This window comes from Pipra filicauda, unplaced genomic scaffold (genome assembly GCF_003945595.2).
Source record: "Pipra filicauda isolate LSUMZ 115617 unplaced genomic scaffold, ASM394559v2 scaffold296_size2174093_pilon, whole genome shotgun sequence".
Lineage (NCBI taxonomy): Eukaryota > Metazoa > Chordata > Aves > Passeriformes > Pipridae > Pipra > Pipra filicauda.
The window spans coordinates 106,733-127,776 of NW_024104416.1; the positions used below are offsets into that span (position 1 = coordinate 106,733).

The window sequence follows — 21,044 nt, forward strand, 5'->3', positions numbered from 1 at the left end:
CTGCAAAGTTTTTTATCACCTGCAAATGTCATCTGTGGACCTCATGAACATACTCAGCCCTGCTTCTCTTTCTGAATAGTGTCAGAACTAATTTCAGTCTTTACAGCATCCCCCTAATCAAGACTTGCAGTCCATTGCTGTTTATCACTTTAACTTCTGGGAACAGCAATCTAAATTGATACAACACCTTCCACTTGGAGAGTTTCCCAGCCCTTGAAATGCTCATCTTTTTATCTATTTATTTATTTTTATTTTCTTCTTTAGGCTTTTCCATTTTTTTATTATGACTACTCATTGGGTTTCAGGTCACATTGTAGTGTTCCTGTCCCAGCCAATTTGAGTTGATTTTGGAGAGTAACAGTCTTGAGAGAGAGAGATTTTTATCAAATATTTTACTGTTATTCAGGTAGTACATCTGTTGCTTTACCCTTCATCTGATCCTTTCAAAACTACAATAAACCTGGTGCTTTTGACTGACGAGACTTACTTGTGCAATTCCCCAGGCTGCTTATTATCCATGGTTCCAGTTCTCTCCCTGGTACAGTGACTTCCATTACTTGTCACCCATTTATTCATTATTGTATTTTATAGAGTCACAGTATGGCCTGGGTTGGGAGGGACCTTAAAGACCATCCTGTTCCAACACACCTGCCATGGGCAGGGACATCTTCCACTAGCCCAGGTGGCTCCAAGCCCTGTCCAACCTGGCCTTGGACACTTCCAGGGATGGGGCAGCCACAGCTTCTCTGGGCAGCCTGTGCCAGGGCCTCCCCACCCTCACAGCCAAGATTTTCTTCCAGTATCCCATCTAAGCCTTCTCTCTGTCCGTTTGAAGCCATTCCCCCTTGTCCTGTCACTCCAGGCCCTTGTGATTATTGTCTCTCCCATCTTTCCTGTCAGCTTCTTCAGGTCCTGGAAAGCCACAATTAGGTCACCCCAAAGCTTTTCCTCTCCAGGCTGAACAATCCCAGCTCTCCCAGCCTTTCCTCCCAGCAGAGCTGCTCCAGCCCTCTGATCATCTTTGTGGCTTCCTCTGGACTCTCTCCAGCAGCTCCATGTCCTTGCTGTGCTGTTCCCCAGGGCTGGAGCAGCTCTGCAGGGGGGTCTCACCTGAGGGGCAGAATCCCCCCTGCCCTGCTGCCCACGCTGGGGGATCAGCCCAGGGCATGGGGGTTTCTGGGCTGGTTCATGTCCAGCCTCTCCCCCACCAGCCCCCCAGGTCCTTCTCCCCAGGGCATCTGCTCATCCCCAGCCTGAATTGATCCCTGACCCCGGAGCAGCACCAGCACTTGGTCTTGTTAAACCTGGTGAGGTTCCCATGGGCCACTGACCGATTTCTCCATGGATGAAAATTACTGTTTCACAATAATTAATGCCTGGATTGCATTTGCCACTTTACTGATGATTGTTTCCTCTGAACAGCACTGCTCAAATGCTCTGACTTCTCAAATTTGAGCAGTGCTGTTTAGAGGAAACTATTGCAGAGTCATTGTCCCAGTATTCTCATAGTCCACGAGCCTTGCCTGGTCTGGGCTGAATGTGTATTGTTTCTGTGACTTTTACTTCAGTAATTATTTTTATAAATCTGTGCTTTCTAGCTGCTTAAGTTTCTTATTGTTGAGAAGGCTTTAAACCATAATAGTAATTTGTATCTGTCCATTGATTTGCAACCTCTACCAGCATACACTGTTAACTGGATGCACCAGTTGATGTTTTTGTAAGTGTTAAAGTGCTTCTTTTTCTTCTCCTCTTTTTGATTCGGGCACACTGAGAGCAGATCCAGCACTGAGCAAACCTGCTTGATGATGCTGCAGCAGAGCTTTTTAATATCCAGATGTGGCTTCAAACCACAGCATGAGACATGTACATCCCATTCCTGTGGTGTCACAGGGAATGTTGATAACCCCCACCAGGCATTTCTGATTTTATACTTTATTTAAGGCGCTACCAGGAGTCCTGAGTTCAGTGATAGGAGCTCCTGATAAAGGTTTTGAAATATCAGAGAATCCACGTTTTCTTTTGATCAGGTGTGCTGTGTATTTTTTCTCCGAGGACTCGGCTGCTGCTGGTAGGAAGCTGCAGCAAAAGAAATGTCCATGGGGGTTTCCAGCAGTGCTCTGACAAGGCTCTGCACCTCCACACTGCCCACTCTGAGGGCAGAGCTCTCTGCTTCTTGTTGGCCTGCATTTGGGAAGGCACTTCAGTGAAAAAAATCTCAAGAGGAAAACCTACAGTGGTGCCTCTATTCTTGCACTTTTAAAATTCCACGTTCTTAGCTCTCGATGTTAACTGTTTCCTGAGGTTTTTATTCCCTGTGACCTCTCTGTATGCTCAGGAAGGACTCTGAAATTCGGTGTGGTCTGTTGAGAAACACACAAAGAGAGAAAAACAAACCCAAGTGTTTTGTGAAAATATGATGGGGAAGCGTATCATTAATATTAAAGCTTCTTAAGAGCTGAGTGTGAGTGAGGAGCAGGCAGGTTGTGTTTTGTTGCTGTGTCCCCCTGGCTGGAGCTCTGGGGGTCGGAGTGGGTGGCCTCAACCCCAGTCCTGAGGGATGTCAGGTGCTGCTTTGTCTTGCAGGGACAATGTGACACAGTGGATCAGGCACTGTGTGCATGGGGGGATTCTGGGAGTCCTTGTGTCAAGTTCACTTAATTTCTTTGTGGTTTAGCTTTCCTTTCAAGTTGTAAAATGGGAATATTATCATCCCCTTCTTAAAGCTGTTTGGGTCATCTGATGCTGATGTAAACACCAGCACTGCTTTCTCTCATTCTAATACCCATTAATATGGGAGCTGTGGGACGTGCTGCACACATTCCAGAGCTTTAATGCTATAGTGCTTTTATGTGTGGGGCATAAAATATTGCTCGTTTTTCCCCCAGAGCTGGTGTTTTTCCAGAGTAGAAGAGGAACATCTGCTATTGACAGATTAAGTGTGTAAGTTTGTTAAGAACCATGAATTGAGACCAGTGTTTGAGTGGAACACTCATTATAGAGTGACCCAGAAATTATACTTCTTAACCACTACAATTCTTTTTGTGCTCTTTTTTTTGGGAAGAGTGCTTTCTAATGAGTATTTGTCAGCAGTCTTATGCTACAAGAAATCTTTCAGGGATTTCAGTGTATAAATATTTCCTTAGTTACAGTTCTTTCTGTCTCCAAGGAAGAATTTTATTTGCAGAGAGAAATAAAGGAAAGGTTACCAACTGCAAATTTTCTGTGGTTTTGTTGGATAGCTCTTGATAGTATCTCTTAAACGTCTAATTGAGGCACTGCCTCTCGAGGTAGAATTTACAGAAAACCTAAAGAACTTTTCATCTTTTGGGAATGCCTGTGGTGGGAATAGCTGAGCGGGAGCAGTGAGACTGTATGTTTGAAGGAGATGAAATAGGTAGGTCAGTGCTTGGCTTTTATGAGGAATAACTGTGAGATTCTCCTCAATACTTTATTTCTGATTTCCCAGGTCCAACAGCCTCGGAGTTATTCTGCTTCTGCATGGTCTGTGTGTAGCACTGGGAAGTCCAGGGTCACATACCCAGCAGCCTGTGTCCAGCCTCGTGCCTGTGACTGCTGCTCAGTCCCTTGGCTAGCTGGGGCTTCAGTTACAGCCCTGGGTATGTTTTCCAGTCAAATCAGCTCAAGTTGTCATCTTCAACTTGATTTTTTTTTTTTAAAGTCCATTATTTTCTCAAAATCCATCTTACTTCGGACTGTATTAAAAGGAGCAAGGAGTCTGAATTTACATGTGTGTGGGTAGTCCTGTCTTTCAAAGATTGTAACAGTAATCTAGAGAAATAAGGAAAGGGAGTAGCATTGAGGTAATCAAAACAGTGCTGAAGGCAGTCTGTGATACCAGCAAGCCCATTAGTACTGTTTTGTTTTAAATCTACCTTGATGCCTTTTAAAGTTCTTTTTTGAGCTAGTGAAATCCCTTTGGATTTGGCATTTTTTTGGGACAGGGTCAGGAACATCTGCTGCTATCTTGCAAAGTGTGCTGTGTTGTTCTTCCTAGCAGTTCTCTACACCCTCTTGCTGGGTTAATGCTTTGCCATCTGTTAACTTGATGATATTGTAATGAGGAGGGAGTTTATTGGTGGATCTCTGACAGCATTAAAACATTGCTTTTGTATCCCTTTTCCTCTTTCATATCTACACTCGGTGATGTATTTCTATTCATCTGCTCCCAGTTTTGCCCAGGTTGTTCTGTGTTTGCAATCTCTCTGGAATGTGTACTCTGCTTTCAGCTCATTCTAGCAAGGCCTGAGAAATGAGTTTTTGACTATGTAGAACTTCAGTTGCCAAAGAGCACGCTTGTCCAATTTACTCCTTGTGCATGTGCTTTCCCTCATGTAAGTGAGGAAAAATGTGATGTAACTCATGCAGTGACTTGCTGGCAGGTGTGCCTGCTGCAGTGCCACGTACAGGCACTGTGTGCAGGGTAATGTGGGCACTTAATTTGCTCAAGACAAAGTGAGTTTGCTGTAAAGTGGTGTTTTATATCTGTTAACTCTGAATGTGAAAGTCAGGCTTGAGTGGAGGAACCAATACTGTTGTTTCCCTGTAGAGCAGGAAGGTTTACTGTGAAGTTCACTGGTTTTATCTTTTCTGTCTCACTGCATCAAGAATCTTCCTCTCCTGATTTTGTGAGACAAGCTTGGACAGTTTTTCATGTATTTTGGGCAATAATATTTGCAGGACCTTTTAGGAGAACATTGTACCCTGAACATTATTGTGTAGAAACTGTCTCACTCTAGACTTTGTCATGGTTAGAGTCTGACATTGGTCTATTCTGTTATTGTTCCAACTCTGTTAATTCTTACTTTTAATTACTGCTTGTGAGAACATCACTCTCAGGTAACTGCCAGGAGCTGTGGATCCAAAAGACAATAAGACTTGTGGACAAGGCTTGTGGATCTGTATCTTAATTGCAGGAGATAGTCTTTAGCATGGCATGTTGCTTTTTGTCAGTACTTGTTGTCTTCCTTCCTGACATACCAGGAGTTCCTCAAAATGGTTGTTCACTTTTATTTCAGGATTCATACTGATCCTTTTAAAAAAATACATTAAATTAATGCTGATTTTTTTTTTTTTTTTAGCTAAGGCCATATACAGTGCTTAGAAATTGTAGGTAATTTGCATTATTTGGCCCTAATATAAGTTCATTGGTAGCATGTATGGTCTACCAGCCTGGAATATTGCTTTGTTCTCTGTGCTGTGTGGTATTAACTGAGCATTTCATCTTGCAGAACAGTTACCTCATGTTGGTGCTTATGTTAGGCTACACCTATTGCTGTCTTTTATATGTAACAGTGGAGTAAGACATTCTTCTTCCAGAATAGCTTCAAAACACAAACAAGGCCAGCTGAGAGGACTTAAGGAGTTCTGTGAAACCATTCAAATCTTAGCATTAAAGGTGTATAATTTGTCTAATTTTTGTAATGAACATACCATTTAGATTTTTTTTTTCCCCAACAGGAATAATTTTACATTTAAGGCTGTGCAGTAATCTTGAATTAGGAACTCCAGCTGAAATGCTGAAGAAAGCTAAATTGGACTACTTTAGGAAAAGCTGAATTTCATTTTAGAACTGATCCAATGTAAAAGCTAAAAAAAATGAAAATCTGTCCTAGAAGCATTAAAAAATGGAAATACAAAGCAACCAGTAGGAAAAAGTTGTTATGTATATTGAAGTTTGGAAGAACATTTAGATGCAAATGAAAGCATATCCCTATGAATGTATATCAGCAATTAGGCTGCAAATATATTAGCAGTTGGCTTAGATGTGTTTCTTTCAGGAATCAGCTGTTATAAATTCTGTTCACAGTTTTTCTTTGGCATTTGTGATTTAGATCCATCTCATTTTTACCTCTCTTCTGAATGTAGTTCTGAAAACTAGAACACTCTTTTATCATGTTGGTATTACAAGGCTATTGCTCCAGAGTCCTTTAGAATATAAAGAAATGTTTCTTCATGGAATTCTTGCAGTAATGTCAAATTTGTACAAATCTCCTAAGATTTGTGTTATGAATTTTTGTGCAGTGTAATGAACAACAGGTTTAAAATTATTTTAGACAATGAGACCGAGTTTTTATTTGGTTTAAAGTGGAACCACGACATGGCTGATAAAATACTGCAAAGAAATTGAGATTTGAATTTTGTCCAGCTATATAAAAGCTTCAAAATATATTTCTTGTTGTATTTATAGATAGGCTGTCAGAGCTGTTCATCTTACTGATGGATAAACAGAGTATTGCATTCCTCTCTGAGGATCACATCAAAGTGGAACCAGTCATAATGCTGTGGTCTGGCAAAATCTGCACTGGTGGGATTTGGTTGTGGTTGGGTGAAGCATCTTGGTTTTTAAACATGCCATCATGTACCACTGTGAATTTAATTCATCCAAATGGACAAGTTTATTCTAAACTTGGAAGTTTTCTCTAAGGAGGCTGACTGACTGGGATTTCTGATTACTAGTTTTAAAGCTATGTTCCCTTACTCTTTTGCTAGGGGTTTTTGTGTTGGATTAATGTGTTTAAGGGAAATGAAGTACAGCTAACGTGAGGTATTACTTTACTGCCTGACTTAACATTTCACACTGTATTTTTACACTGAAAATATTGCTGCTGCTCCTTTACCTCTTTTTCCCCATTGCTACCTCAGTAGAATTTTGTTTAAAACGAGATTGTCACTTGATATCTTTGAAGGATGAATCTTCAATATTTGGTGCTTTAATAAAACCGTAGCTGTTAAAACAAGACAGTGCACCAGAATTCAGCTCTTCTCCTTAAAATGTAGCTTCACATCTTTAGGCCATTTTCAGCATTTCCCAATCTCCATTAAAGTCTTGAGAGTAAGACAGCAAGCAGGTGAACCAGAGGGGGTAGAAAAACTTGGAAGACAGAAGAGTTCCATGGGAGACATCAGAAAAATGTAAATAGCTCTGATGTTTAAGCCAACATAACACAAGCTTTTTCACTGGAAATTGTGATGAATTGTAAGTGATAAACTGGAGTCAGTCTCTTGTTTAAGGGGCCCTTTGTGGCTGAAAGTGAGAAAAACGAGGACTTTGTAAATAAATAGCAGTGCTGGACTCTTATGTTTTCTTTCTAATGGCCATAAACGCTGAGATGCCGCATTTTTGCCTGGAGGGCTGGGCATTCATACTTGGGCACAATGCTGTCCCAGGAGTTTGGAGCTGCTTATTTCCATTCTAAGATAAAATGATGACTCCTGCCATTCTGGAAGCTAACTATTGCCATTTCTAACTAACACTGGTATTTGCTTGGCTGGAGTTACAAAACTATAGGAAAGGATATTGAGCCTTTTTGGGGCTGAAGTGCATTATTGTCTGTGGGTTTTTGTCAACTTATGTTATCAGGGAATCTCAAAAATTTTGCACATCCCCCACCCCCTGCCCGAAGCTTGTAAAAATTAGGTCATTGCTTCTGTTCACATCTGTTTACAAAAGGGTTGGTGTTTATTTTTTGATAGGTAAGGAGACATGATTCGAAAATATCTGGGATATCTTCCACTTGGGTAATCCTTCTAATTAATTTATGACTTGCTGTGGGGTTTTTTGTGTGTAGTCTCTGCAGTGATTAATCAGAATTCTGAAACTGGCAGCCCATAACAGCGCTACAAAAGACAAAGCCAAACCTAAAAATTGTGACCAATTAACTTCCTCTGGCTTCCTGAGAGTCATTTGTAGAGAGAAGTACTCCTCGTGTCTGGGAAGTATCAGATGTACTTGAAATTATCATAACTGAATGTAACTTCTGATTTTTATGATGCCAGTGAGCAATGACAATCAGTGCTAGACTTTAGCCTGTTTTGCATTTAAATTGGATACAAATGGGTACTAAGTCCTGTATCTGCTAAGGAACCCTGTGCTGGTACTTTTTTACAGTAACTACCATGTTGTGCATAATTATCTTTCATTGAGCCTCACTAAACTGGGGAAAAAATTGAAGAGACTGGAGAGATTGTGTAAAAGTTCCACTGAGGATCACAGAATCATAGAATGGCTTGGGTTGGGAGGGACCGTAAAGATCATCCCATTCCAACCTCCCTGCCATGGGCAGGGACACCTTCCACTAGCCCAGGTTGCTCAGAGATCCATTCAGCCTGGCCTTGGACACTTCCAGGGCTGGGGCAGCCACAGCTTCTCTGGGCAACCTGTGCCAGGGCCTCCCCACCCTCACAAAGAATTTCCTCCTAATATCCCATCTAACCCTGCCCTCTGGCAGTGTGAAGCCATTCCCCCTTGTCCTGTCACTCCAGGCCCTTGTCAGTAGTCTCTTCATCTTTCTTGAAGGCTCCATTCAAGTACTGGAAGGCCAAAGTCCTCCCTGTGCTGGGGACCCCAGAGCTGGAGGCAGCACTGCAGGTGGGGTCTCACCTGAGCAGAGGAGAAGGGCAGAATCACCTCCCTTGCTTCTCTTTCTCCCTGAGCTTTTGGTTTGCTTTTCTCCATGTGACAGTACGGAATTTTTCAACTCCAGCGTAGACTCCCACAGGCACTTTTTCCTTGCACCTGTGTGGTTCTGCAGTAGGGTTGGGCTTAGCAGAAATCTTCCCAGTGGGAGAGGCAGCTCCGTCACTGGAGCGTGGTGGCTCCCGTGGGATGGTAGTTTGTGGGAAGTGTACATGAATTTATTTTACCATCTAGTTGGAGGTGCTAAATGGCTGTATAAAAAAAGTGAGGCAGAGCTGTGAGTGCTTCAGAGAGGAGCTGAGAAGTCTGGCTCTCTATGTGCTAAAAGTCTTGCCAACTTCTGAGTGAGATAGGAAGGAGAAGATGAGCAGAGAGGTGCACATCTGGGAATTGTGGCAGCTTGTCATTAGGTGTGATGGAGTTGAAAGTATCTAGAAGATGCCCTAGTTTAATAACTGAGAGAGAGGAGGGAGGATTGTGGGAAGCTGCTGTTTTCTTTCTCTCAAAGTAGAGAAAAATTCCTCAGCCTTGAAAGAATGATGAGCTACTTTTGTTCCTCAAAAGAGTCGTAGTGTACATAAAAAGAGATGTTGGAGGGATTAAAGCTGTAATAGAATCAATAATGGATTAATATTAACCATAACCCAAGAATTAAATTAGCAGAAGTGTGCTGCAGGCCACACAATTATAGGAGGCAACTAGCAACAACAACAACAAAGAAAGAAGTTGAAAAACAGCTTGTGAAAATACAGAAGTTTTCTTACTGCAGTGATGGAACATGAGACCTATTCTTACTTTAACTGCATTAAATGAAGTGAGTAAAATCCAGCACATTTGTGCATATACTTTTAGGAAATATTTACTTTACAATGAGCGGTTCTGTGATTCAAACAATGCAGCTAATTATAAAAAGGTGCTTTGGAGGTATTGCTCTAAAGAGCATACATTACCATTAATTACTGTTGGCCATACTTTAGCTGATTTTACAGTTGGGATTCTTCTGTTACCATATGAATTGATTGGGACTGTAAAAGAGAACAAAACCGGGAAGTGTCAAATCTGTTCATCATGTTTCTGGAATATTAAAGTACTTCAGTCTCTGAGGAATGAAGGAGGGCAAAAGGAGATGCCTGTAGGAGAAACAGAGTATGCAAAAGTTGGAGGTAAGGGAACAATAATATACAGAGTATATAAAGATAAGAGGATATAGTGATTTTTTAAATTATATATGAAATCAGCCAGGGAGAAAAGATAAATGATAATTGCTTTGAAATCTCCATCAGTGATGGGAAGAGTCCACAAAAGGAACATTGCAAAAGGGAACATGTAATGAGATATTTTTGTGTTACCTTTGAGTAGTACTTTCACAGATTAATACATTTTTAAAAATCTGTGATTTACTGCTTTAGAATGCCATGGTTTTTTAACTCCAGTAGCCTTTACTCTGTGGAAGGATGTAAGCCGGGTGGTTTTTTTTTTCTTTATATTTTTGTTTGGTTGGTTTTGGTTGGTTTTTGTTTTGTTTTGTTTTTCCCTTTTGAGTTTACGTTTTCAGAATTACACTGATTGTATTTATTTCAGTTTTGGGGAGGTAGAGATTGTAATCAGAGACTGAAGTCTCGTGAATAAGTGGCTGCTACCATCCAGTGAAGGAATGAGCAACAGTACAGCTGCTGGTATGGGAGCTGGAGGAGAGCCCTGGAGGGACTGACTGCAAGCAGATCCTTCACACTCTGCTTGCATTTAGAAAAACATCTAAATGTTGGATACTGGGAGAAAAGAGCAGAGGAGATTTAGTTTGGACGTGGACATGTTAATTTGGACGTGGACATGTAAAGGTGCCCACCCTGTTGGATCAGAGGAGCAGGTCTCTGGTGTCCTGAGGAGCAGAGGCAGCAGAGCCCATGTCTTTATATCCCTCAGTCTGCTCAGAGCAGTTACCAGGGCAGAAAAGGAATGTTTTGTTCATTCTGTGCATGTAAATAGGGCAGACTGGTCTTTTGCTATTTCCACATCCTTCCAGAGTCTGGTGGGTTGGAAAGTTGCATACAAATCCTTCATGAAACTGTCTTGCATAGAACAGGAAAAAACCCCTCTAATTCAGAAAAGACCATACAATCTAACTATCAAGCCTGGGCTGGATTAAAGCACACTGATTTCTGTAGCTGTGGCAACTTTCTGTGTAACCTCCTATTTTGAGAAATGGAGTCAAGGATAAGATTATTAAAACATTCCTCATATCTGATGCTGTTGTTGTGATAGTATAGAACATTATTTCTCTGTATGTGGCCTTATTAAATATAACAGCAAAGCTAAACCGAAATGTTTCCTTTTGCTGTTTTCCAAAGGATTCACCCCCCTGAATTCTTCAAGAAAAAATATGCTGTGGATGAAGCCCACTACGTGACCGAGGTGAGTTGTCTGTGTCTCCAGGTATTTTTTGCTGTGAATACAAAATCAGTAAGTGGCAATGACTTGGTTTAATTTTAGTCCTCTGCTTACTGGATGTCTCCTGACTTTGTGAGACCTTCTCTCCCTCCACCTTTACTGGAAAATGTCCTGTCTTTAAAGCACTTGTAAATTATTTTTTTTAAGGCTGCCCTTAAAGTCCTTAATCCAAAGGCAGTCTTGTGAACGTGTTCTGGGCATGATGAGACCTGTCAGTCTGTGTCTTTATCCAGCAGAAATTGTCACTAAATACATTTTTTGCAATGCCTTGCAGATTCGAGGAGATTGCTGTCAAGGAGGTTGCACATCCTATCTCTGACTTGGGAGCCTACATTTATTTTATGCCTCCAAAAAGCTGGGAGGAAAGGCTGCCTGCCTCACTCTTATTTTCTGTAGAATCACCTTATTACTTGAATAAGCAAATATACTCACATTTCTAAGTGCAAGTGTGCCTTGCTTAGTTAGGTTTGTCGTTTCATTTCTGAGCAGATGTTTGTATCCTTGTGCACCTGGCCAGCTACCTTTCCTTTGGTAGGAAGGCTCAGCAGGGTGAGGACAGTATTCCTGCCAGGCTCTGTGGGTGATTTTCATGGAGAGCAGCTTGAAGAAGACGACTCTGATACTTCTGTTCCTGCAGAGCACTAACTGTGACTCTCCAGACCAAAAATTTTGCTCTTGTCAGCTGCGAGGAGGTTTCATTTCATTTTCATAATGAGTCCAGCTACGAAGTGAAGTTTGATCTGTATGCCAGGAGCTGGGAGTAGAGGAAGCTGTGGGGAGGTTGCTTTTTGACATGTGTGAGTTGGAGTTGTGTGGAGTGCAGGCACTCCAATGCTCATCTCTCAGACAGGGAAAATTGCAAGTGGGAAATACGTGTTTCATTTTTAAAGATCACATTCTTTTGGGTCACCTTAGTTGTCTTGGGTCACTCTCCGTCAACAAATGTCTTTATTGCATGCAGAGGTCAATGAAGCTAAGATGATCCCGGGGGAGGCAGAAAACTGGAATGCTTTATTGGACTCACAAGTTCATATTTAAAGGGTTTAGGGTTTACATATTCAACAGGGGGTTTGCATATTCATTCTATTAAAATTGGGGAGTTTCACAAGGATGACATAAGGGAAAAACCCAGGTTAACACAACTTGGGGTCTTAGGAATTACCTCATGGGAAAAACCCTGCTTTATCTTGGGGGATTTCATGGGGGGAACAGGTAACACAAAGGGAGAGATAAAACCCAAAAGGTTTTCTGCACAGGTTTGATGAGATCAGGGCATGGTTTCTCCAGGCTTGGGCAGGACATTCCAAACCCATGACGTCAATGGATCCTTATCTGGACTCTAGATGAAGGTTTTTTCCCAGTCTCTGTCAGCCCAAGGCTGTTGTTTAAACCTAGCAGTTTTTTTTTTCTCATATCCAAAATTTGGAATCCAACAAGTGCAGTTCTATTCTCTGCTTCCTTACTGCCTAAGAACATCATTAATGGGAAAAAAAACCTCTTTATGTGGACCAGCAAATAAAATTAAAAAATAAAGGCTCCTTTCCACCTGGACTATATGTATTGAAGTGAGAAGCTGTTGGAGCTTCCAGCAAAACTGTTCAACTCTCCAAGGTTCTTTCTATAACTTTTGCCTGGTTTGCCAAAGAATTGGTTTGCCACCATCAGGACACCAGGGGCCTTATTTATAGGATAGATTTACATCAACAAATAACCAACCAGTGTGTGGTATCCTGATGTTTCGTGAGATTAAGAAACAAAAAAAAATAAAGGGTGGAGTCGATATTTTTAAACCTCACTGCCATGTGCTTTCTTTTGTTAATATCATTAGTGTGCTATTAAACTGGTTTAAAGTTGGTAGAACTGTGCTCTGTGGAATTATGTCAGGTGTTCATTGCCTCAGGAAATGTGGAGTTCAGTACCCACCTTTTGCAGCTGCTCTGCAAGCCCAGCTCTCTACAAGCCCAAAGATTTTGTTCTTAGTTTGTGAATGTTTGAAGGAGACTGAAGGAGCCTAATAAAAGGATTAGTCAGTAAAAGGTGACTAATTTATTAATAACAGTAAATGTTCATTGCTAAGCATTCAGCACATTGTAACATAATAGTATTAATGCATATGTGTTTTATATGCAGTAGTGTGTTGAGGGTACTCAGTTCTTCCATATTTCTGTGTGACATTGCAACTTCTTGGCTCATATGTTGTATCTTCCTAATGATGACAGTAGACTTAAGTATAGTTGGTATTTATGTCTTTAAAGGACACCATCAACCTGATCACTGCATTTTTGTCTAAATATTTGTATTCTGCTGTCTCTTATTGCATGTCTCAGGTAATACAATATCTGAAAGGTATCGGGGAACATTTTTGTCTTTGCAGCTTGTTCACTTTTTATGCAGTGAATATTGATGACATTGGTATCAATGTGATTATGAGGAAGAAAAAAGAGAAAAATAACAGCAATCTAAAACTTCTTTTTAGATATCCAGTGTCTTGGCTTCGAAGAAACCTGCTGTGCTTCTCACTTTGGTAAGTCATATTCTGAAGAATAAATTTTCCTCAGTAAGGAGATCAATTTATTTAGTGTTTCTTTGCACTGTCTCTCCCTCTCTTTTCCTCCCAATCTTATGCCAAATTTGAGGCCACCTGTGTATAACAATTTAGTCTTCTGGTCCCTCCATGATTTCAAGATTTGTACCCTGTGGCCTCATCCAGTCTTCATTCTGTCTGCCCAAAAGCTTTATTGGCTTTCTGCTAAAACATGGCAAGCCTGTCTAACATCAGCCATGCTCCTGGTCCTGTCTACAGTGACTCCAAACTCCTTTTTCCTCTTCTGCTGCTCTATCATGTCATGAGCATCTTTGGGCTTTCCTGTGGGAATCCCACAAGGATGCAGGGAATACTTTTTCCACATAGAATGGTTTAGTAAGAACAACTTCTGGGAGGAGGGAGACAGTATGAAATGCCTGCCAAGTATTTTGAACTTGCTTATTTCTTTGGAAGAAGGATGAATGAGTAGGGGTAAAGACTGCAAGTTCCTTCTTCCCTGTCACCTCTCTCTGTTGCTTTCCTTGTTTACAGACTTTTTGTAAACCTCTCACTACTAAGAGTATCTGTTTTATTGCCTCCAGTATATATAAGAAATGATTTGCTGACTCTGAGCTTTCCCTTACAGCAAATGCAATGGCAGCTTCTGGATTTCTTTTCCCATGACAGTGACCAGACAGAAGTCTTAACAAAAAATCCCTTCTCAAGAAGTCTCGTGGCCTGAGATCTGAATTCTTTATCCTTTAAGGACAGAGGCCCGAAATAGTTTTTAGTCTTTCTCCCAGTTATATTTGTATACACATGTATACACTTAAAAGATGCCCCTGTGGCTTAATTTCACGTTCCTTAAGAGAAATGAGGGAAATGGAAGGTTTGACCATCCTGTGCTTCTTACTGTGCATTTCTGCCCATGGAGTTGTTGAGTAGTTATTGCTCTGTGAGCATCCTGTTGTAAGCAGGAATTTTCACATGATTTTTGGCTCAGAGGATGGTGCTGTGGGGCTTTCACAGCTTCCACTGCCACGAAGAAGTATTCAGAGAAGGGAAGAGTGCTTCCCTTTCTGCTGGCTGAATGGAAAGCTGGTTCCCTCCTCCTGTGGTCTCATTCCAGGTACAGACCTGGAATGCTGCTCTGCAGGGTTTCCCAGGCACATGTCAGAAGTGTTCCTCTGCTGTGTAGCAGCCAAAATACTCTTGCTTATGCTGCTTTGCTTGAATGGAAAGCTGTAGGGGAGCAGCAAGCAAATTTAAATAATAAGCATTGCTAAGGCAGGGCATAATAATTTATTTGAAAATGAAATTACTTTAGAAGAAGCCTTGCCTGTTTTTCATTCTCCTGCCCTTTCTAATCATTAGAAAGGTCTCACAGCTCCCTCTCAAGACAAGGGCATTAGAAATCAAAGCTTGTCTTTTTCCTGAGCAGCACATCCTGACTGGAGTTCTGCACTGGTCTCCCGTGAAGCTGATTGTTTCTTATATTGAACTGCATTTGAACAAACACTCTGGGGCTTGGTATTTACAGTGATTCAAGTAAACTTATGTTAAGTTTTCCTAAAGACTTACTGCAGTCAGGTTCTCCCTGTGATTTAAATTTTAAATACCTGTGTTTGGCTCGGAATCATGGTCCTCTTTAATCTTTTTCCTCCCAGCGTGGTGTTAACACTGACAGTGGAAACATCTCCAAAGAAGCTTCATTTGAAGGCATCAGCCAGTAAGTGACAAGGCTTTTTTATACACTAATTGTTGCATGGTTATGTTGAACTCATTTTATTTCAAATTAAATGATGTTTTTTCCTAATGACAGGATGTTGAATGGCAGATCAGATGCTGAACATTTCATTTCCAAAGAAATTTTGATACATGTTTCCAATGACTTGAAATAGAGAGGGTTTTGGGTTTTTTTTATCTCTTTTCCATCTAAATTAATCCAATGTTTCTCTTTTTCTGTGTTTACTGTAACTCTTTAAAACCAAATGGACCCATCCTCATATGTACATTTCCACTTTTGGGATTGGAATATTTGATTTTCAGATTTCAGAAAAATTAATCTTTAAGAATAGCTTCTTTCTCTTACTGACTTCCTTGCACAATATGAAACTTGATGTCGGGGATTCTGGTAGGCACAATCTTCTGAAAAGATGTCGCATTACAGGTGTAAAATAAAATCAGAAATTACAAAAATATAAGATCATTGCCTAGTTGTGATCTTTTAGTGTCCCTTGATGTTGTCTTTTTATGAAGTTTGGCTACTAGTGGGCTTAAAATGCCTTCCTGCCTGTGGTATTTTGAAAAGGCAGAAAATAAAAATACATCACAGCTTGCTTTGGGATGTGAGGATGATGGGCTCAATTTTTAATGAAATACAACTGTCTGTTCTGTTCTGATATGTGAAAATGAGATCATTTTCTGTTTTAGCTCAAATGTATGGCAAAAAAGAAACACATCCCCCCATTAAAAAGCCTGTTAAAATAAACACTGGTGCTGAGACGGGGAGGCCTTTTTTTGTGGTCCTTGAGTCCCACTCACCTCGCTGTATTTTCTCCACCTCTGTCAGCAGCATGTTAATCCTGCAGTGAAGATGGTCCTGCACAGAACTTGCTGCAGGTTTGGGCACTCATTGGTGTAGTCTGAAAGCCTTTCTGCTGGGGTCATCTTTTCTCTGTGTCAAGTGATCTGGAATCTGATTCCATAATAACATTGTTCTCCCCTCTACAGCATAAATGGGAACTTAATGGTTCTGTCAGGGTTTTTTGAGGACCAAGGTGCCAGGCATTTAAACATCTTTTGTGAATTAAATATAAACTATTCCATAATACATAATTCCATTAATACTTTTAATGAGTGTTTGGTGTCTGTTCTTCTGTTACAACCAGTGTGAGTTCTGTTGCTTTGACCACATAGATAGTCATGTGCTCTCCAGGTACAGGTGGGCTCCAAAGTCTGTGTGGAGCAATGCCTCCAGTTTTATCTGAGGCACCTCTGCTTGAAGTATAATCAGTGAATTATGATCACTCCAGCAGTGATTCTTTATTGGAGTGATGTACAAAGGTCTGAAGTACCAAAAACCCCTTTTTTTCCCTCTGAATTTCACTAAACACTAGAGTTTAATTAGCAAGACATTCACTAGTCAACATAAAGCTAGGAAACCACTCCATTTAGCACTTGATTCGAGATTTTAATAGCACCTCTCCTTCAACACTTAAAGGGATTAATGATGTTTAAGCACTGGCTTCTTGGTTAGCAGCAAAGATGCTGTTGGTGTGCTCCAGGAGTGCTTCTCCATTCTTTAGGGGTGACTGCCAGCTTTTTAGCAGAAACTTCTCCTCTGAGACTTGGCACCTGCTCAGCCCTCTCCACCCCTAGGCACTAGGTCATTCATTTTGCTCCCTTTGACAGCTCTGGTTGGTATCTTCCCCTCCAGTGCTCATGGTGTGGAAGAGCATGCATTGATTTTGTTGTTGGATCAACTCCCCTCATCTGACAGATACTGTGCCCTCAAACCACGTGTTGCTCCTGCTTTCCCTTAATCTTCCTGATGCTGCTTCTGTCTCCTTCCAGACTGTCCTGTCTCTGGTGTGCTTGGTCCATCAGGAGTCCAGAGGAGGAGGAGAGCTTCCTTCTAAACTCTGCTCTCCTCAGGTTTTTGCAACAGGTTTTGTGTATAAACCAGTCCATTTTATATTTGTTTTCAACGCAGACCCAAACCAATTCCAGCATTCCTGCTTCTCCACCTCTCCTGTAATGAATCTTTCCTTTATAGAAACATGTATTTTGGATGTGTCAGTTGTTTCCTAGGGGATTAAACCCACAGAGTTTATAGTGAGCAGTGTGTTCCCTCAATCTGCCCTCCCTCCCTCCTGCCTGTTCCTTGCTGGCTCTCTCCATCCTTGGCTCTGCTCTGGTGAAGATGCTCTTATTTTATTCCTGGGCCCCTGTTTGTTTCTGTTTTCTGGCTGCCTAGCCAAGATCTGTTTTCTTGCCAGGGCCCTTTTGTGTTCCTCCTGCTCCCATATTTGTTTTTTCTCCTAGGCTGACTTGGCCTGGCGTGGGGGTTTTTTGGTGTTTTTTTCTGGTGATGGATAATACTGGAAATAATGTATAATTTCCTGAAAAAGCTGAATCTTGCTCTCTTTGCAGGCTGTTCCTTGGCTTCTATCAAGAAGCTGTCTTTTTCTTGCCCTAATGATGTTGCTTCCCTGCCTTTTTGAACTTTTTGAACTTCTTCTGGAATGTTATTACCTAAGCTATTTGACTAATTTTTTTAGTGTAATCAATAGTCATTTGAGGCAAAATGACACCTGTGGTCGTGGGTTATTTCTGTGCCCTGAAGATCAACCCTAAGTCATTTTTGTTGTGCTAGCAGTAGTCAAACTTGATTTTATCCTGAGTACAGAGCCCATAATAGTGAATTATATCTTGGTTTTCATTAGTTCCTGTGTTGGCCTCAGACAGAGACCGGTGGGACGTGGGGAGTTGCCCCACTCAGCAGAGGGGTGGTACCATGTGAGGTTCAGTGGAGGGACCAGTCTGGGACAGGGGCTTAGGACAGGAGAGCTGCACTGTTCACTAACCCTCTATTCCTGGGAGCTCCCCCCAGGTCAGCTTTGTTTGCAGCTGTTGGGAATCCTGCAGAAGTGACTTGCTGTCTCTTGCTCCAGGTGCCTTAATCATCTGGAGATTTCTAAAAGCGGATTTCCAAAGCAGTTCTAATGCTTTCTTTTCTAGAAATACATATTTCTGTTTTCTAGTAAAGGTCCCTTCTGTGTTTGTGGGTTTCTTCCCTCATTCATAGACCCGTTTCTCAGACTGGAAAATGTGCAGGATTTTTTTAGTCTAATCATGTCAGTTATGTAGCCCTTGTAAAAATGCTTTGGGGGGACGTGACTCACCACACAGAAAACTGGATTTTGAACCTGTATGGTTGAACAGTACTGTGCCATATACTTTAAAACATTAATAAATCATTACTCTCTGTGTTGACAGAGGTTTTTTCACCCTCAGAATCAGTTGATGTGAATGACGGACAGTTTAGGCAATTGTACCTAATATTTAAAGTTTTGCAGTGAATTCCTGTCCCTCAGAACTGCACTCGTTGGGTATGACAGTGAAGACCACCTAAATGGCCTTTTTTCATACTGGTAATGAAGTCAGTCGTTAGGAGAAGGCCTCTCCATGTTTAGGAGGAGAAAATTCTAACGTTGTGTTTTAGATTTTTATCACTGTAGACACACAGTGTACTTGTTAAAGTGACAAAAAGAGGTCTCATTATACTGTGCTACTATACAGGAGGTGTAGATTTCTCAGGTTTTTTTTAACTAATGAATTTGTCTTGCATGTTAAAGGACAACTGAGTACGAAATCAATTTGGACATGCCTTTAAGTGTACTATTTCTTAGTTCTGTGTTGATTAAATGGGAGCATTAATATGTTACAGATTGCAACTGTAGCAAATGTCAATTTGTTTTCTTCCTCAGGACCACATATCTCATCATCTAAGTATTGTCAATTTGCAAATTGCAGAAAAAATGTGGAATTAAATTGCTCTGCGTGATCCTCTTAACATTAGGGCAGTACATGTTTTGTAAGAGTAAGTTGTTTACTGTCTAGTGAGATCAAAACTTTGCTGGGAGGCCAAGGTAGGGTGATTTTATGTGGGGGTTTGTGCACAAATTACGTGAATTACACTGTTCTGTACTTGATGGTGAAAAGCTCTTCCCCTTGAGCGTAAGCAGTAACTTTTAGGACGTGGTTTGTTTAGCTGCCTTGTGGGTAAATGTCCTGGTTCTGGCCAGGACAGGGTTAATTTTTTGCAATAGCAGGGAGGGGGCATGGCCAGGACCCCGATTTATTCTGTACCACCTCACATCTTTGCTGGGGGCAGGGAAACTCTCCCTCTCTTGGGAGGAGGAGGAGTTCCTTCCAGTGGAGAAATGTGGAGGGGTCAGTATTTTGACTGTTGTCAGGGTTTTTCCCATGTAAATCATTTGTTTGTTTTATACCTTTTGTTATTAATACTGCTGCTGTAACTGTTCATTTTCTCACCTCATTGCTGTTCCCAGTAAGTTGTTTTTATCTCAACCCGTGATCTTTGCCTGTTGTGCTTCCAGCTGGAGGGGGGAGCAGTGGTGTGGTTTTAGTGGGAGCACTAATTTGGGGAGCAACATTCCTAAAGCACAGCAGTAACCAAAGTGAGGTGTAATTTGAGTCACCTGCCTTAGAAATCTCACAGTTGTGAACAGGAGGCCTTGCAGCCACTCACACAGGACCCACAGGCTGAGTGGGACGGAGACAGTTCCATCCTTAACTCCCTGAAAAAGCAACCTACAATAGATTCTCTCCCACGTATGAATTGCTCTTGTGTCCTGGAGGTCTAACATCTTGTTTTCTTCTTGACACTGCATCACAAAGTCGGTCTTTCACGTGTTTGCCTGATGACCTCCTGCCTCTCCTCCACCCCAGAGCCCTCCTGATTCAGTCCTGCTGCCTCTCTGTGTGTTTAATTAGCTTCCCCAGTTGACAGCAACTAGGATTTTAAGGAGCTGCCACATAGTAAGTGGTCCCAGCCAACAGGTAAAACTTGCATTTCTGGCAGCACAGACAGTTCAGGAAGAGCCTTTATGGCCAGGAAGGGTCAAATCCAGGGACTGCGATGCAGATGGTGCATCTCTGTGGCTGAAATGGCTTTTCTGGAAGTGTTATTTGAGCTATAAGCCTACACCAGTGTACACTTTTTCCCCTATTTCCCTATGCTCAGATGAGGTAGTCTTCTGTTGTGAGGTTCATGTTTGGCTCATTTGATTTCCTTTGGATTTCATCCATTGATGCTTGGTCAGGTTCTCGAAATGTGGATTTTCAGAGTCCAAGTCAGCTGCCTTCTGTAATTGCCCTTCCCTGCCCTTTCTTTTCTTTTGTTCCTTTACAGTAACCATAGTTTACTCTTGTTTGCATAGAGCTGGTGTTGGAGCTTTCTGCAGTGCTGCAGTGTCTCCTTACACTTGCCTTCATTGATCTGTTTTCTGTCTGACACACTGGTGACAATTATTGAAAGTTTTCTTTCTGTTGTTACAGCTGCAGCTTAATTCTTCTGTGTCTTGGTTTTCTGTGGTGGTGTCAGTTGGTGTGCTTTCCAGCCAGGCAGGGAGCTCAGGCTTTTGGGTTGTTAGAAATTTTATAGATTGATTTTTACTTTGTCATTCATATCTTTTCCTCTGTATGAATTTGTAGTTTACTGTCTCTTCCATTCCAGAATTATTTCTGCATTGGTGTACATAGGTAATAATTTTTGTGATGGTGATGATTAAATTGAAAATGTGCCCTTTAGATACTTTTTTGTTTCCAAGTGACCAATTTTATTCCATAATGATGCATTGTTCTGTGACTGGTGGCTTTTTGTATTGAGTTGCCTTTACAGTGATTTCTCATTAATACCCATAATGCTGAATACCATACAGCTTGTCCTTGTTGGATATTGTGATAAGTTTTTGTTTTGTATCTTGGATAGGAACACAGAGCTATTAGCCTTCTCCTTATTAGGATTTTTTAAGTTTATGAGCATCTGTTTCTGAAAAAGAGAAACATAGGGGTTGTTTTCTGCTTTCTGAGGATGCAGGAAGACCC

At 41.3% G+C, this 21,044-nt stretch overlaps 1 protein-coding gene across 5 annotated transcripts in view; it reads left to right on the plus strand.

The window, feature by feature from the left end:
* PEPD (peptidase D) overlaps positions 1 to 21,044 on the plus strand; it is a 192,767-nt gene that overhangs the window by 65,044 nt on the left and 106,679 nt on the right. For all 5 annotated transcript variants that reach the window (XM_039383049.1, XM_039383047.1, XM_039383050.1 and 2 more), the window contains 3 exons: positions 10,786 to 10,849; positions 13,362 to 13,409; positions 15,077 to 15,138. In XM_039383049.1, the coding sequence (XP_039238983.1) occupies positions 10,786 to 10,849; positions 13,362 to 13,409; positions 15,077 to 15,138 (174 nt within the window). The remainder of the gene's footprint in view (positions 1 to 10,785; positions 10,850 to 13,361; positions 13,410 to 15,076; positions 15,139 to 21,044) is intronic.